Source organism: Aethalodelphis obliquidens, unplaced genomic scaffold, assembly GCF_003676395.1.
Source record: "Aethalodelphis obliquidens isolate GAN/ISIS:26980383/991018 unplaced genomic scaffold, ASM367639v1 scaffold125, whole genome shotgun sequence".
Classification (NCBI taxonomy): domain Eukaryota; kingdom Metazoa; phylum Chordata; class Mammalia; order Artiodactyla; family Delphinidae; genus Aethalodelphis; species Aethalodelphis obliquidens.
In genome coordinates, this window is record NW_020838069.1 from 1324465 (window position 1) to 1340583 (window position 16119).

The 16119-nt window shown below is 51.3% G+C and overlaps 1 protein-coding gene and 1 pseudogene across 10 annotated transcripts; both read right to left on the reverse strand.

Moving 5' to 3' along the window:
* Window positions 1-767: 767 nt before the first annotated feature.
* Window positions 768-14132, reverse strand: MON1A (MON1 vesicular trafficking associated A). Of its 10 annotated transcripts, none has more exons than XM_027098808.1 (8): window positions 13730-13989; window positions 12574-12704; window positions 9388-9474; window positions 5068-5207; window positions 3353-3709; window positions 2015-2780; window positions 1153-1300; window positions 770-1052 (listed from the first exon to the last, which is right to left on the reverse strand). In XM_027098808.1, exons 3-8 carry the CDS (start codon window positions 9453-9455, stop codon window positions 912-914), a joined length of 1620 nt encoding a protein of 539 aa, XP_026954609.1. In that variant the 5' UTR covers window positions 9456-9474; window positions 12574-12704; window positions 13730-13989; the 3' UTR covers window positions 770-911. The 10 variants fall into 10 exon arrangements, with proteins under 10 accessions (XP_026954604.1, XP_026954609.1, XP_026954603.1 ...); XM_027098802.1 differs by lacking the exon at window positions 9388-9474 and adding an exon at window positions 7032-7078 and having other exon boundaries at window positions 3353-3838; window positions 12574-12645; window positions 13730-13988; XM_027098799.1 differs by having other exon boundaries at window positions 3353-3838; window positions 12574-12645; window positions 13730-13988.
* LOC113615868 (uncharacterized) lies at window positions 9261-9361 on the reverse strand (annotated as a pseudogene).
* Window positions 14133-16119: the final 1987 nt, after the last annotated feature.

The following is a 16119-nucleotide window of genomic DNA, read 5'->3' on the forward strand; positions in this document are numbered from 1 at the left end:
ATGGTAGAGTGAATGGGGCTGGGCCTTCACTGCTGAGCCTCCTGGGATGTTCCTGGTGACCCACGTAGGCTGGGCCATGCCAGGGAACAGGGTGACTGAAAAGAGCATCAGCCCTTCTTAGGGCAGGGTCCACTCCAGCCCCAGAGGTCAGCTGGGTCTTCTTTCAGGTCCTCTGGCTCACTCCTGGGGGCCATCCTAAGGAATGTGCTGGCTAGAGGTAGGGGAGCTGAGGTGGACAGCCTTCATGAGGAACCCTAAGCTGGAATAGTTTCCCCAGAGGCCTACAGCTATAGTGAGGCTGGACTCTGAATTTGTGCTGAACACTGGGCCACCTCACCAAGGGCTCCCACCCATGCCCGGGCTCAGACTCTCTCCACTTGACTGTCCCTGTCTTACTCAGCTCAGCCCCTGCTGAAATACAGCAGCCCATTAAGCAGAGCCACAGTCAGGGCTCCCAGGTGGTTGGGTGGTCCTTCAGGCCATGCAGCTGGGAATCCCACCTAGGAGTGACAGGGGAGGCACCAGGGGCTCAGACTGAGTGTGGGGTGGGGCATCGCGGGAGGTTGGTCGTGGTGGGGAAGGCCAGTGGGGTCCTAGAGAACACTTTACACGTGGCAGGACTTTAGCTGAATGAAAACAGCCCCAGCCCAGGGGCCAACTCTGAGCACATGTGATGCTGTGCATGGGGAAGCATGGGCAGGGCCTAGGGAGGAGGATCCAGCGTCTGTGTGTGAGTGAGAGTGAAGGAACCAGTGACAAGGCCCACAAGTGTCTTCCCCAAAGCACTTTAATGCACACACCAACCGACAGTCCCTGCCTGCTGCCTGGGCCAGAGGCCAGCCCCACCTGGAAGCTCCCATGGCTTCCACAGCCTGGTGTGCCTAGGAGGGCCGAGCCCACACACATTCTCATCAGTATGTGAGGGGCGTGAGGATGAAGAGGCGGTCTTCTTCTTTGCGGATCCAGCGCATCAGTTTATGGATGGCACTGACGGCCGACGCCTTGGTCCCCAGGGGGCTGTAGCACATGTAGAGCTCAAAGGCGCCTGTCACCTGGAGGAAGGGGGCACAGGGTGGTCATCCAGATTAGACAACCCTTGTGGCCCTTGCCCAGGACCCCGATGAAGCCCAGCCCATCCCAGGGCTGCCTTACCCAAGCCAGGAGGTTCTCGTTGGGGCCCGTGTAGTAGATAGTCTTGAGTGGGCGGGAGGCATTGTGGGCGCGGCTGTGCAGGTACTGGTAGAGGCCCAGCAGCCGCTCCTGCTCCTCTTCACTGGTGTACGGGGCCTCGATCTCAGGGCTGGAGATGGGGGAGTGGGTTCGCAAAGGAATGACTTCCACTGGCTTCTCTGGAGATCCAGAAACACCTATTCCTGGCCAGGGAGACTCCACCATGGGTCCTACCCTCCAAATGCCCCCCCACCCCAGGACAAGGCATTGTCTCCTCACCACTGAAGACTCCCCAGGACAAAGCTGGGCCCACCCAGACTGGAGCCCTGTTCTCCCCTCTCCCCCAAGTTCATGGCATCTTTGGTGACCCTCCCTTGGAGAAACCAATCTGGGTTTAGGTGTCCTAGACAGAGTGACAGGTCTGAGATGAAGGAAAAGTGAGCCAGGAACCTTCTGGACCAAAAAGGGGTAAAAGGAGGATAGAAGATGCCTCATCTGGCCCCAGCCCCTCTGCTGGAGGAGGAAGTGGAGGAGTTGTGCATCCTGGGCTGGATCAAACTGACCAAACAGAGGAGACCTCTGTTCCAGCTTCCTTCCCTGGGTGTATTGGGTATTTCAAGGCCTTATGGGAAATGACTGAAGTAGAGAGGTGTATGCTGATGGGGAGTAGGGTGATAGGGGGTTTGGGCCCCTGGTATCAGAGTCAAACAGACACAGCAGGTCGGTCCATTCCCAGAGGGGTCATCAGCTTCAGGACTGCATCAGAGCTCAGGCCCAACCAGCCGCCCACCCCCACCCCACGCCCTTGTCTCCCTCAAGCAGTCTCCCCGAGGCCCTCCCTCACCTGGTGAAGAGTCCCGAGCTCTTTGACTTATAGAGGAAGTGGCGCAGGTCAGGGATGCCCACTTGGGAAACACTGTAGTAAGGTGTGCGCAGTGCCTCCCGCAGCGCCAGGTGTGCTCCGCGCTTTCGCAGGCGCTCCTGAAAGCGGCGGCGGCAGTCAGACACTGCAAAGAAGTCCTCACGGTCGGTGGAGACGAGCAGCAGGCAGAGATCCGTGTCAGGCTCCAGGTACGAGATGTGTGCGTGGAAGAAGCCGGCTGCGTTGAATTTGGGCAGGCACACGGGCGTCCAGGCCTCGCCCTCGCGGAAGGACGAGGAGGAACTTATGAGGTTGAAGAGCAGGTGCAGGTCGATGGGGTGCAGGAATTGGTCCTTGCGGCGCACAAGCGCCACGAGCTGGTTGCGCGCCAGCAGGATGGAGAAGACGAGGCTGCGGGCGCGCGCCTGCTGCAGACTGGCACTCACGACGTCGCGCACGGCCGCCGCCAAGGGCAGGCAGCGCGCCGCCCCCATCAGGAAACTGGGGTCTCGCGCCATGAGCTGCAGCAGGTTGTCCGTGATGCGCTCAGAGCCCGAGAGCAGGCGCCGCAGGTCATAGTTCTGCTTCTGCTGGAAGATGTGGCTCAGCTGCGCACCCGTAAGAAGGCTCAGGATCTGGTAGTAGATGTAGAGCAACTCTTGCGCCAGTTCCTGTGCCGACTGCCGCGTGCGGGCCACCGCCACCAGCACCAGTGGGCTCCGGCGCACGAATACTACCTTGTAGCCATCTGATGGGACCGATGGATAGGGGTGGTGTCAGCTTCAGCCCTTCTCCGGAAAGCCCTCCCTGAATGGCCTGCCCTAGCACCCTCAGAGCCCCGCTTTCCACAATCTCTCCACCTCCCCTCAGAACTGTGCACACAGAGGGGGCTTCAGGATGAAAGAAAAACAGATGCCCATGGGCCCCCCTTTCCCCCCTTTCCCCTTTCCTGCCACTTGTTTCACAGACTGGGACCAGCTAAAATGCAGGAAGCACTTCAGAAAGACACACATTCTTGGGCTAAGTGGCAAGAGCTGGGTGGGGCTCAAGACCTGGGATTATTTTGGTTACCTCCCCCGGCTTCTCACCTTCTCCAAGGGCAAAGCCCATGTGCGAGCCACCTTTGGCCCCCACAACAGCCCTATGAGGCAGTCAGTGTTGTTTTCCCGTGTTCAGATGAGGACCTGGGGCTCGGTGAGGTGGAGGGACTAACCTTGGTCACATAGCACATCCCAGCCCTCTAGTCCCTGGGAGTCCGAAACCTGGTATGGTCTCTCCTGGCCAGGGAGACCTCCTGGCACCCCCCTCCTGGTGGCTCACCTGCATGGATGGAACGGATGGCATTCTTGTCAGCCTCCAGGAAGGACACCAGGGCCACCATGACACCCATGGTGCTGGAAAGTGCCTCCTCTGACCCATAGCGGGAGTACACAGGCTTCCCTGCCTCGCTCAGCACGAAGACATGCTTCTGGTGCAGGCGCCATGCCTCAGCAGTCTCCTCCTCATCCCCTTCACCAGTGCCCTCTCTTGGGGGCTCTGTGGCTGGTCGCCCAGCTGCCCCTGGGGACTCCGGCCAGTCCTCAGAGCTTCCTGGAAGCATCTCCTCCTGCAGGTCTCGGGCGACACCTGTCAGCTGGGTGCTCAGCTCACTGAAGTCCTGGCTGATCTGGCGCATGTCTGTAGGCAGAGGTGGAGGACCACCAGCACCCTCCTTGGGGCTCTCCCCAGAAGCCACCCCATTCTCTGATTCTGTCAGGTCCTCATAGGAACGGGCATGGACGAACATGGCACCCTCCTGTCCGGCACCTGCCAGCCAAAAGCACTGGTGTTTAGAGCAGTAGCTTCTGGCAGACCACCTCACCAGCAAGGTGCCCAATACAGTACTCTGCCTGTCCTGATGAGGTAAGCCACTGTTCCTTCTGGCTACAAGTCATGCTCTGCTGTGACTTACAGCCCACCAGCCTCCTCCCCTCACACTGGGAATAAGACCCCAACCCCTCAAGGCTGCGGTGGTAGCCAGTATCTGCCTGCCCCTCTCACTCTCATCTCACAACCCTTCGTGCATCTGCTCTTTGGATATCCCCACCTACCTCAGGGCCTCTGCATCTCCTGTTCCCTCTGCATGGAAGGCACTCCCACCTCTTTGCATGCCAGCTCCCTGTCACACTTCAGCTCACAGCAAAGATGTTAGTTGTCCCTGTCACCTGACCCCCAAACCCAGGCACTCTATCATATCCCCCTCCTTGACTTCTCTTGCGGCACTTATCAGTTATTGCCCTTCTCCCCAACTGCAGTGGGGTTCCCCCTCATGGGCAGGAACCTGGTTTTTTGCTGCTGTGTTCCCAGCACCTCGCCCTGTGCCTGGAATACCTCCTCTGCTCAGCAAATCTCTCTCCCTGGGAGAAGGCTCCCTGACCCTGCACAGGGACCCATGGTTCCTAACCCCCTCCACTGGAATGCTCTCACTAGCCTGTGGCTCCCCCAAGGCAGGGACAATGTCAGTTTTCCTTTACTGATTTTTTTTTGGACAGAAGAGTTCAAGAGATATGTTTTGAGTCTCTATTATGAGTTCAACACTGTACCAGGCATTGGGGATACAACAGCTCTGTGCTCAAAGAGCTCACAATCTTGTAGACAAGAAAGATGGGCAATACATACACACACAAATAAGACTACAAAATAACTAGTGTTCTGTGCAGAGCATGGTCAGGGCAGGCCTCTCTTGTGAGGAGGTGACATTTAAGTTGAGAGCTGAGGGAGAGAGAAGGAGCCAGGGAGGTACCTGTAGACACAGGAAATAGGAGAAGAGCCCACACTGGTGGCAAGACAGCACAGGGCAAGTGGCACAACATGAAGTGGAGAGGAAGGCCAGATGCACACTGAGCCTGGATCCTTGCAGTATCCCCAGCACATGACAAATAGCTAACAAGTGAGCATGCATGAATGAGTGACAGTGAAAGAGTGGTTGGGAATCCCGATTGCCCTCGAGGCTGCCCTAGCTGTAAGCTGGCTGGGGCTGCGCACCCTGCCCATACCTGGCTCCATTCCCTGGGCCAGTCCTGGTGTGGGGCTCTCAGCTCTCTCCACACTCTGCCCATCAGAAGGAGCCAACGTGCCATCAGGGCCTTCGCTGCTTCTCTTCCTCTGCATGTCAGCAGCCATCCCTTGGGCTCTCCTGTGGGGCAAACAAAGGCATCATTGAGGGTAAGCAGGAAGGTGCTAGTGGCAGGAGTCACTGGCATAATTAAGAGCGGTTAAGTACAGGAAAGTATCCCTCACCAGGACCCAGCTAACTCAAACCTCTGGGGAATGGGTTCTGAATATTCCCTTCTAAAGAAGCGTGCTGTTCTCTTTCTGATTATAAAAGAATGCATGGGGGACTTGCCTGGTGGTCCAGTGGTTAAGACTCTGTGCTCCCAATACAGGGGGCCCGGCTCAATCCCTGGTCAGGGAACTAGTTCCCACATGCTGAAACTAAGAGCAGCATGCTGCAACTAAAAGATCCCTCATGCCACAACTAAAGATCCTGCATGCTGCAATGAAGATCCTGCCTGATGCAACTAAGACCCAGTGCAGCCAAAATAAATAAATAAATATACTTTTTTTTTTTTTTTTTTGGCCGTGTTGGGTCTTCGTCGCTGCTTGTGGGCTTTCTCTAGTTGCGGTGAGCAGGGGTTAAGCTTTGTTGTGGTGCGCGGGCTTCTCATTGCGGTGGCCTCTCGTTGCAGAGCACGGGCTCTAGAGCGCAGGCTCAGTAGCTGTGGCGCATGGGCTTAGTTGCTCTGCGATCTTCAGGATCTTCCTGGACCAGGGATCAAACCCGTGCCCCTGCATTGGCAGGCGGATTCTTAACCACCGCGCCACCAGGGAAGTCCCTGTGTCGGGTCTTAGTTGCGGCACTCAAGCTTCTCTCTAGTTGTGGTGTGCAGTGTTTCTTTCTCTCTCTAGTTATGGCACGTGGGCTTAGTTGCCCCGCGGCATGTGGGGTCTTAGTTCCCTGACCAGGGATCGAACCTGCATCCCCTACATTGGAAGGCGGATTCTTTACCCCTAGAAGTTCCAGGGAAGTCCCAGTCCCTATGTGGATTTTTATGTAATCCTGATCACTCTTCTCTGAGGCAGGCACTCTTGTCAGACAAGCTTTATATATGAAGAAACTGAAGCTGAGAGAGTGTAAGTACATTGTCCAATGTCACGACAGGAAAGAAGCGCTGGAGCTGGTAATTGAAACCATTCTGTATCCTGATATCTTCCACTGTACATCCTACCATGAACATTTCTCCATTCAAAACTGAGTTGACCAATCAGTTCTTTTTGATATTTAGACATTTACTATGAACAAAGTGAGTCAGAGTAAACAGGCCTAAGCCTTGCTTTTCTCCTTGCATTCTGTACCTTTTGAATTTGGCACCAGGGCTCACCTCTCCAGTTAAAAACAACTATGGACATGTCGGTTCTCAGTGCCCACTTGATGGACACTAAGGACAAACTCAGCCTGATCTCCCAGTCCTTCTGCAGCCTCAGGGCCAGGTGGAGGTGGCCAAGAGTGGATGTCAGGGATAACGAAGTTGGGTGGCTCTCTTGGGATCAGCCTCTAAGGTCCCTTAATGTCAGGCTGAAGGGTCTTCATTTGGCAGGCAACAAACAATCCATAGGAGAGGGGTTCCATCTGAGGCACTAACCCTTTAGGGAATAGAAATTTGGCTGGATGGGCTAGAAGGGCAGCGAAGACTAGTCAGAGACTCATGAGGAAGGCACTGCAGGCAGGCCAGGGGCCTGGGGGGGACTGGTGTTAGTGTGAGCAAAGCAGACTCTGTCCCTGCCCTCCTGGAGCAGAGTCCATAGGGAATAATTGAGGCTTGTCCCTTACTAGCTCTGTAACCTTGGGCAAATGACTTCACCCTGAGCCTGGCATGAAGTAGGTGCTCAAAAACGTTCATGAGAAGAGTGATTTCAAAACAGTGTCACCAGCACTAGCATTTGTGTGGCCCCCACTTACCTGTGTCTAAGAACTCTCTCCGACCACAAGTTCCTAGCGGGCAGCTCCTGCAAGTGTACCCAAAGAGTTGATTTTCAAGCTCTTCTGTCATCTTTGTTGTAAGCTATGGAATCCTTTCTTCAAATTAATCTTGTAAAGCAGTTCAATGTGCAAAACAGACAGAGAGGGAGGCAGGGCCAGAGACTGGCCTGATGGCCACGCCCCCACTGGTCCCAGAGCACCACAGAGTTAAGTGGGGGTTGGGTACCACTGGTCAACAGCATCACCCCACACAGAGTGCCCTTTGAATAATCTTCAAAGGAAGATTATTTGGGAGAACATCTACCTTTTGGGATTTTCTAGGCCACCAGTCCTGTCCATCAAGACAATCAAGAGTGATGGTTCCCAGCGAGGGTCAGAGCCCAGAAGACCAAGGTGTGGTCCACCTTTTCTGATGAAGAGTAATTAAGAAGCTGCATGCCCTCAACAGGAACCTGGGGAGGCATCCAGAAAGGTTTCCTCTGAGACTGAGACCAAGAGGAGCAATCCAAAACAGGCCAAAACAGCCACCGCAACACCACGGAGCCCAGGGCAGTGGGTGCTAAGGAAACTAGGGCATGTCCAGATCTTGAGCAAGAAGACACAGGCCACACGAGAACCTTGGAGACCATTATTTTACAAGCTAACCTAAAAGCCCGGTTGGGGTCTGCATTGCTGTGTAAAGAGAGAGCGACCCCAGAGAGATGAGTCTGTCCATATATAGGCAGAGGGCAAGCTGCTACTGCCAGTCCTGGGGTTGTGGCCAGGGCTTCTGGACCTGGCTCCTTGGATGGAGGCCTGGATTGGTATGTGCTTTTTTCTGAGGAGAGGGTCCAGAACAACTACTTTAAATGGGAATGCCCTACATTTCTATGTGTACTCACTTTCCCACTCCCCTAGTGGAGAGCTTCACATCTTCTCTCTTCTCAAGCTTCCATCATCTTCTCCAATGCTCACCCTCAGCACTATCAGTGATAACCTTACCTTCTATTTCACTGAGGACATGGAAGTCAGCAAAAGAGAACTTCCAAGATTCCCACTACCACCTCACCTCACCTGCCAGACTCTGCCTTCCTCCTTCTTACTAAAGATGAGCTGTCTGGGCTCCACTAACACCTCCACTCCAGCCCCTCTCACCCATCCAAGCATATGGCTTCAGCAGCTGTCCCTCTCTCTCTCAGATCATCAGTGTCCCCTTCTCCCCTATTCATCACCAATATACTGATGTTTCTTCCATTTTCCAAACACCTTCCCTTAGATGTGTTTACTCTGTTATAATTCATTGAGCTGTACTTATGATTTGTGAACTTTATGTTTGTTTTATTTCAATTAAAACCTTAAAACAAACCTCCCCTTAACTCTACATTCCCCTCTAGGTACCACCCTATTTTTTTTTTTTTTTTGCTGTCCTTTATAAAACAAACAAACAAACCTCAAAACAGTAAACAGTACTTGGAGTTTAATTAGTCACGTAAGCTAGGCTATGCTGTGTAACAAATGAGTGCCAAAATGGTAGAGGCTTTACACATAAAGGCTTTTTTTGTTTGTTTTGGCCATATCACATGGCTTGTGGGATTGAACTTGGGCTGCAGGCAATGGAAGTGCAGAGTCCTAACCACTGGACTGCCAGGGAATTCCCTAAAGGCTTTTCTTTTTTTTTTTTTATTGCAAGCATTTTTTTATTGAGAAATAATCTATGTATAACATTATATTAGTTCCAGGTCTACAACATAATGATTCAATATTTGTATATATTGCAAAATGGTCACCACCATGTCTCGTTAACATCCATCACCACACAAAGTTACAAAATTTTTTTCTTGTGATGAGAACTTTTAATACCTACTCTCTTAGCAACTTTCAAATATACAAGCATTATTAATTATAGTCACTATGCTGTACATTACATCCTCAGGATTTATTTATTTTGTAACTGGAAGTTTGTACCTTTTGACCACCTTCACAGATTTTGCAACCATTTTTTAATAAACTCTAAAGGATAATATGTATTAAAATATTTACAAGTTCCTAATTTGACAGGCTGACTCCATTATATACAGCAGGGGTCCCCAACTCCCAGGCTGCGGACCTCTATCTGGGACGTGGGCTGTTAGGAAGTGGGCCGCACAGCAGGAGGTGAGCAGCGGGAGAGCCGAAGCTTCATCTGCCACCCCGCGCCGCTCCCCATCACTCGCATTACCGCCTGAACCAAAAAATATGGAACGCTTCAGGAATTTGCATGTCATCCTCGCACAGGGGCCACGCTAATCTTCTCTGTATCGTTCCAATTTTAGTGCTGCCGAAGCGAGCACTAAAGGCTTATTTTTTGCTCACGTACTGTGGGTTTGGTAGCAATTCAGAGCAGCTCCCTCCGGGCAGTGATTCAGGAATCCAGGCTACTAGCATATTATAGTTCTGCCGTCACCTGGCAATGGAAGACAGGGCTGGAGGGTCATGTCAGAACTCTTAAATACTTCAAAGTCCAGATTGGCCAGAACTAGTCATGTGGCCAGAGGGACTGGGAAATGTGGAGCGCTCAGGTGTCTCTCCACTTTTCCCATTCACACTTGAATCCATTCCAACTATTACTCCAGTAACACTGCTCCCTCAAGGTCTCCAGTGACCTCCAGGATCATCTCACTTCACTCAGCAGCCACAATGATTATTTCCTCTCTCTCAAAACACTTTCTTCTCTTGGCTTCTGGCACATCACTCTCCTTTCATGGTTCTCCTACCTCATGGACCACTCCTTCTAAGTTCTCTTTACAGTTCTTCTTACTGTTGAGGGACCAAGATTTCAGGTCTTGGATCTCTTTTCTGTCTTCATTCGATCCCTTGGTGACCTTATTCGGTCTCATGGTTTTAAATTTCACCGATAAATTAATGATTCCAAATTTTATTCACAGCCCTAATCTCTCTTCTGACTTCCAGAGGCACACACATTTAACTGTTTACTTGATGTCTGCCCTTGGATATCTTATAGTATCTCAAAGTTATATGTCCAAAACTGAGTTCCTGATCATCCCCTTAAAAAGTTGTTCCTCTCAGAGTTTTCTCCATCTCAGTGAAAGACAATTTGATACTTCCAGTTATTTAGCAAAAAATCTTGGAGGCATCCCTTATGCCTCTCTTTTTCCCGTACCTCATATACCAAACCACCAGCAAATCTTGTCAGCTTTACTTCAGAATACAGGTACACCCAGCAAAATGTCTCTCATTAACCTTTGCCACATAGAATGCCTCTTGGTTTTTAATACACAGCTGTGGTAGCCAGCCTTCCAAATGGTCCCCAGTGATTCTCAACTCCCAGCATTCAAGTCTATATACTCCCATCCCACACTGAGCAGAACTAATCTATGTCACCAACAGGATAATGTGAAAATGACAATGTGTGACTTCTGAGGCTAGGTCATAAAAGACATTGTGGCTTCTGCTTTGTTCTCTTGGATCACTCTCTCCAACTCCAGCCATCAGCCATCAGTTGTGAGGACACTCAAGCAGCCGTAAAGAGAGGAGCTCGTGGTAAGAAACTGAAACCTGAGAACAGCCAGTACCAATGTGCTAGTCACGTGAGCAAGCAGTGTTGGAAGCAAATCATCTAACCCCAGTCATGCCTTTGAATGACTGCAACCTCATGAGAGACACTGGGCCTGAATCATCCAGCTAAGATGCTCCCAAATTCCTGAACCTCAGGAACTGTATGAGATAATAAATATTTATTATTGGTTTGAGCTGCTAAGTTTTGGGATAACTTGTTACACAGCAATAGATAACTAATACAACAAACTTGTACTGATTGAGCTTATGTTTACATAGAAAAAAACTATTATCAACACTTGATCTATATTTTTTAATAAAGGAATGTGCATTTAAAGCCTCAAATTACATTTCAAATAAATAGTGCTGCAATGAACACTGTGGTACATGACTCTTTTTGAATTATGGTTTTCTCAGGGTATATGCCCAGTAGTGGGATTGCTGGGTCGTATGGTAGTTCTACTTTTTGGTTTCTTAAGGAACCTCCATACTGTTCTCCACAGTGGCTGTATCAATTTACATTCCCACCAACAGTATAAGAGGGTTCCCTTTTCTCCACACCCTCTCCAGCATTGCAACAGTCTTTTAACCAGTCTCCCCACTTCTGTCCTTGTCCCTGTACAGTCTATCCTTCTCACAGCACTCAAAGTGATCTGCTTGAGACAGAAGTCAAGTCACGTAGCTCCTTTGCTCACTAGTCTGTAACGGTCACACCTAACCCAGTGAGAAAGCCAATTTCCTCAGTGGTACACAAGAACCTCTCTGTCTACACGCACTGCACCCCACCCCCCAAATTACTTCTTCAACCTCATCTCCTGTTCTTTCCCCTACTTGCTTTGCTTCAACCCAGCCACACTGACATTATGGCTTTCCTTGAGTATACTGTAAATGTAAATCCTGAGTATTCCTTCACTTCAGAACTTTGCTCTTGCTGAATTTTCTGCCTGGACCACACCTCCCTACTTTTCCCCCTGCCCCCCACCTCACCTATTCCACTACTTGGCCAAATATCTACATGACTCACTCTGTCACTTCCTTCAGGTTGCTGCTCAAGTGTTACCTTATCAGAGAGGCCTTCCTGGAATATCCTGGATTCTTATCTCCCTTGCCCTGTTTTATTTTTCTACATTGAAGGTAACCCCGTGAGCTGTCGCAAATTTCAGAATGTCAGCTCCATAAGCAGGATTTTAATTAACATTTGTCAGATAAATAACTTTGGAAGGGAGAAGATGAAAGATCCTCAGAGAACACCCAGCTCCAATGTAGCCTTGGGAGACTCCTGCCTGTAGGGAAGACTTAGTCCTTGGTAGTAGTTAAGTGTTCAGTAACAGTGGCTCTGGAGTCAGAGGGACCTGTATTAACCTGGTTTGGTTTTATAAATCTCAGCTTTCTCACCTATGAAATGAGGATGATGACAGCACTGATTCATTGGGTTGTGGAAGGATTAAATGAGATAATCCATGTAATTTGGTTACCCTGGCACAGAGTAGGTACATATACACTCAGCTGTCTTTAGCACATCATGATTATTCTTATTCAGACCATGTGTACCTGCACTTATACACAGATCCAGTAATCTCTGCCATGTAAATCAGTCCTTTGCGAGTTTGCTCATCCTGAGCCAGGCCCTTAGTGAGCAGGACGTGCTTCTGACCTCATGAAGCCAGGTGGGCTCTGGCCTGAAATGACCCATCTGTGATGCTGGGACAGAGATGCCTTTGGGCCTAGGGCTGGGAGTTCCTCCAGGCTAACTGGCTATTCATCCTGAAATTGCAGGACAGACCTGTAACTTCCCTGCTGCTCCCAGAAGTCTCTCCCAAGCTGAACTCCTTTCTACCACATGTCCCTACTCTGTGGCCTTGCGCCTCTGGCTCAAAGACCAAAACAAGGTCTACAGCAGCTTACCCCTGAGGGCCCACTATCCACTGATCCCAGTGGGATTTAGGTAACTGCGCCCAGCATGGCTGAGTACTACCCAACATGGTACCTGCATGTTGTGAGAGCAGGGTCAGCTGGCTGGGGCTAGTGGACATCTCCTTCCGAACAGTTCTCCAACCACCTGAAATCATGTAGTACCTCAATATCTCCAAGGCAAGTATCGGGGTCCAGCCAAAAGCCCTGGTGAAGCAAACAGTTCTCTGGACATTTACACTGGAAACTAGGCAGGGAGGGTGAATGACTCATAGCAAAACCCACCCCAAACCCCATTGGAGCCATAACCTGTGTGGCTGAAGCTCTTGGGTGGCTGGGCCTGAAGCAGTTAAGCAAGAGAGGTCTCTTGGAAACAGTCCCAGATACTCCCTTGGGGCCCCTTCTCAGGCAGCCTCTCTAGAAGCCCCCAGGGCTTGCTATTTGCCCTACAAGTGCTCTGCTGTGCCTTTGAGCAATGTCACCAAACAGGTTAGCTCAATCAGCCCTTCTGGTATGCCTCCCTCCTCTAGGTGCCTGGCCTGGAGAGAGGAAGGGCCTTGCAAGAACTCCTCCCTACTGGGTCCCTACCACTCTTGCTCCCTCTTCCTGCTTAGATTGTGCCCTATCCTGCCTTGACCCTTTGGGGAGTGGGCTATCTGGGAGGATGGTGCCAGGATGCATGGATGTGTGGCAGACAGGGTCCAGGTGAGGCTGTGCTGTAACTGCTTCAGCAGGATGCCTACTCCACGCTGAGAGTATAGCTTGGTACTTGTCACTGCTAGTGGTCACTCCCCTTTCTGACAAAGGCTGCTCACCCTCCCCAGCAAACTCGAGCCCAGAAAGTGTGGCTCAACAGGTGCAAGAGGCAGCTTGGTTATCTGAGCCAGGGCACCCTTGAAGGCAAAGTCCCAAGCCTCAAGACACTTTCAGGAGCTTCCTGCTCACCCCACAGTCAACCTCTGCCAGTCTCTGAGAGCACTCTGCTGGGCCGAATGTGTGTGCGTTGGGGCTACAGGACTTTGCCCTTCCAGCCGAAGGAAGAGTTCCAGGCCTCGCCTTTTGTATTCCCCAGCTGGGAACCGGCGAAGGGACCCCAGAGAGACCCAGTCCTTCTACCGCAAATAGCAGCGTAGACTGCAGGGGCCCCCAGTCTTCAAGCCCCTCCCTTCAAAGATGACAGTTCTCCAGTCTCTCGGCGCCCCCAAGCCACGTGGGTTGGCAGTCGGACTCACCTGTTTCTCGGGGAGGGGGAAGGGGTCAGGAAGCACAGAGATTGCCGGTCACTGCCCTCTGCCGGACCCCCGGGAGGTCACGGGTGTCCGGCCGGGCCCGGACTGATGGTTCAGGTTCGCGGGACCACGGCCCCCTGCAGACACAGACATGGCCACAGCGCAGGCCACCGCTCCCTCCCACGGCCCCTTGCCCGGCTGCCGGCTCAAGAAGACAGCACTCGCCGGCCTCTGGCGGCGAAGGCCCGGCTCCAGTCGCTGGGCCTGGCCCTGCCCGCCCCGGTGTGCATTATGGGAAATGTAGTTCGCAGTGCACGGCCGCCGCGAGGTGGGGCGGGGCGCCAGGTCCCGGCAGAGACCTGGGCGGGGCCTGACCCGGGTCAGCGGTGGCATCATCCCGCACCGCCTTTTACAGGGTCCCGGCCAAACTCAGGCACCTCCCCAAACCCAAAGCCTGGGGTGGACCGCAGGCCCAGACTTCCTAGCTCCTCCGCCCGAGCCAACAAGAGGTTTATTTAAAGCGAAAGAAAGAGACTATGGCATTGTTTCCTCCACTAATTGTGGAAGGACAGTGCAAGTTTGGGGGCTGGATAAATGTCATTAGTGGACCCGGCCACACTGACTGTAAAGGATGTAGGCACACCAACTGCTGCTAAAGGAACACCCTTTTATTTTTTTTACATTTTTTAAAAATAAATTTATTTATTTTTGGCTGCATTGGGTCTTCGTTGCTGTGCGCGGGCTTTCTCTAGTTGCGGTGAGTGGGCTTCTCATTGCAGTGGCTTCTCTTGTTGCGAAGCACAGGCTCTAGGCACACGGATTTCAGGGGTTGTGGCTCACTGGCTCTAGAGCACAGGCTCAGGAGTTGTGGTGCACAGGCTTAATTGCTCCACGGCATGTGGGATTTTCCCGGACCAGGGCTCGAACCCGTGTCCCCTGCATTGGCAGGTGGATTCTTAACCACTGTGCCACCAGGGAAGTCCCAGAACATCCTTTTAGCCACGTTTTCATATATCAGTATGAATCTCTAGAATGTAGCTCTCAACTCTGCACATAGAATGACCTGGGGAACTTTTAAAAAAAGATGAATGCCTGGATACCACCTCTAGAAAAAAACAGGAAAACATAAAATCAACAAGTTTACTTTTGGAGAGTAGTTTAAAGAAATAAAATTAGGGATTAACAACAATACTGCTCATGTTTTCTCTGAAGCAATTAAATCACTTAATAACCTCATGGTTAATTCACCCAACAGTTCAGGGATGAAGGAAAAAGTATGAAGTCACTCCTTTGATTCTCTCTGCTGCTCCAAACACCCCAATGCAGTGTTCTGTCTCCATCTCAGTCCTACACTGGAATTGAGGGAGAGCTCTGCCCCTGGGCTTTTCTCATAGTCTCAGACAGCTGCCACTTGGAGCCTACCTCCACAACACTGGACTGTGACTGACATTGTGACAAAGCTGTGGCCTTTTACCGGAGATGGCTTTGCACAGGGCTTAGACCTTCGCACATAGTTTAAGGGGAGCTTTCTCCTCCCTTTTATTGATAGTTAAGAACGTGTGAGAAAATGCCCAATTCCTTAACTATCTTTTCCCCTGGGAAGGAGAGAGGAGTCTCTCCCTGTCTCCACACGTCACTCAGTATTTTCTCTCCTTACTAGCTCAGCAGGACAGGCTCCCACCCTTAGAGTAAATATCATTTATATAGTTTTACTCTCATTAATCCTGCCATATTACATTATGAGAGTTCAAGCCAAGAAGGTCTCATATTCTCTGGTTGACACAGAAATATCCTGGCTACATTCCATTAACCAGAAGCTGCAGCCCCTAGAATTGATCCCTATAGAAGACAAATTTAAAGTTTTTTTAACATACCTAACCAATCTCCTCAACAGTCTCCACGTGACCTCAGGGCTTATCTGAGTCCCACTCTTGCTTTCAAGCACATCAGCTCAACCAGATAGCACCACTGTCATTTGGAAGTATTGCATCTCCTTAGCCAAGCAAGTGGCCATTTACCCCATGGGCTTCTGGCTAACTCTTGAGCCTAGGACACTCAGAGCAAACCGTTGTGGCTACTTACGAAACGTTTCAAGGTTGTGATTTAAAACTCTGTTTAAATCAACCTATTGACCTATATTTGAATATTGGGACAACCCTTCCTAAACGTCACTTTTTTTTTTTGTGGTGCGCGGGCCTCTCACTGTTGTGGCATCTCCTGTTGCGGAGCACAGGCTCCGGACACGCAGGCTCAGCGGCCATGGCTCACGGGCCTAGCTGCTCCACGGCATGTGGGATCCTCCCGGACTGGGGCACGAACCCGTGTCCCCTGCATCGGCAGGCGGACTCTCAACCACTGCGCCACCAGGGAAGCCCTAAAGGTCACTTTTTACT

Excerpts from the sequence above, each read along its gene's own strand:
- MON1A (XM_027098800.1), bottom strand. The coding sequence starts at position 9,455 with ATGCTAGTAGCCTGGATTCCTGAATCACTGCCCGGAGGGAGCTGCTCT. Across the intron at positions 1,301-2,014 it reads AGCTCGGGACTCTTCACCAG|CCCTGAGATCGAGGCCCCGT; the intron begins GTGAGGGAGGGC and ends CCCCATCTCCAG. Across the intron at positions 1,053-1,152 it reads ACGAGAACCTCCTGGCTTGG|GTGACAGGCGCCTTTGAGCT; the intron begins GTAAGGCAGCCC and ends CCCTTCCTCCAG.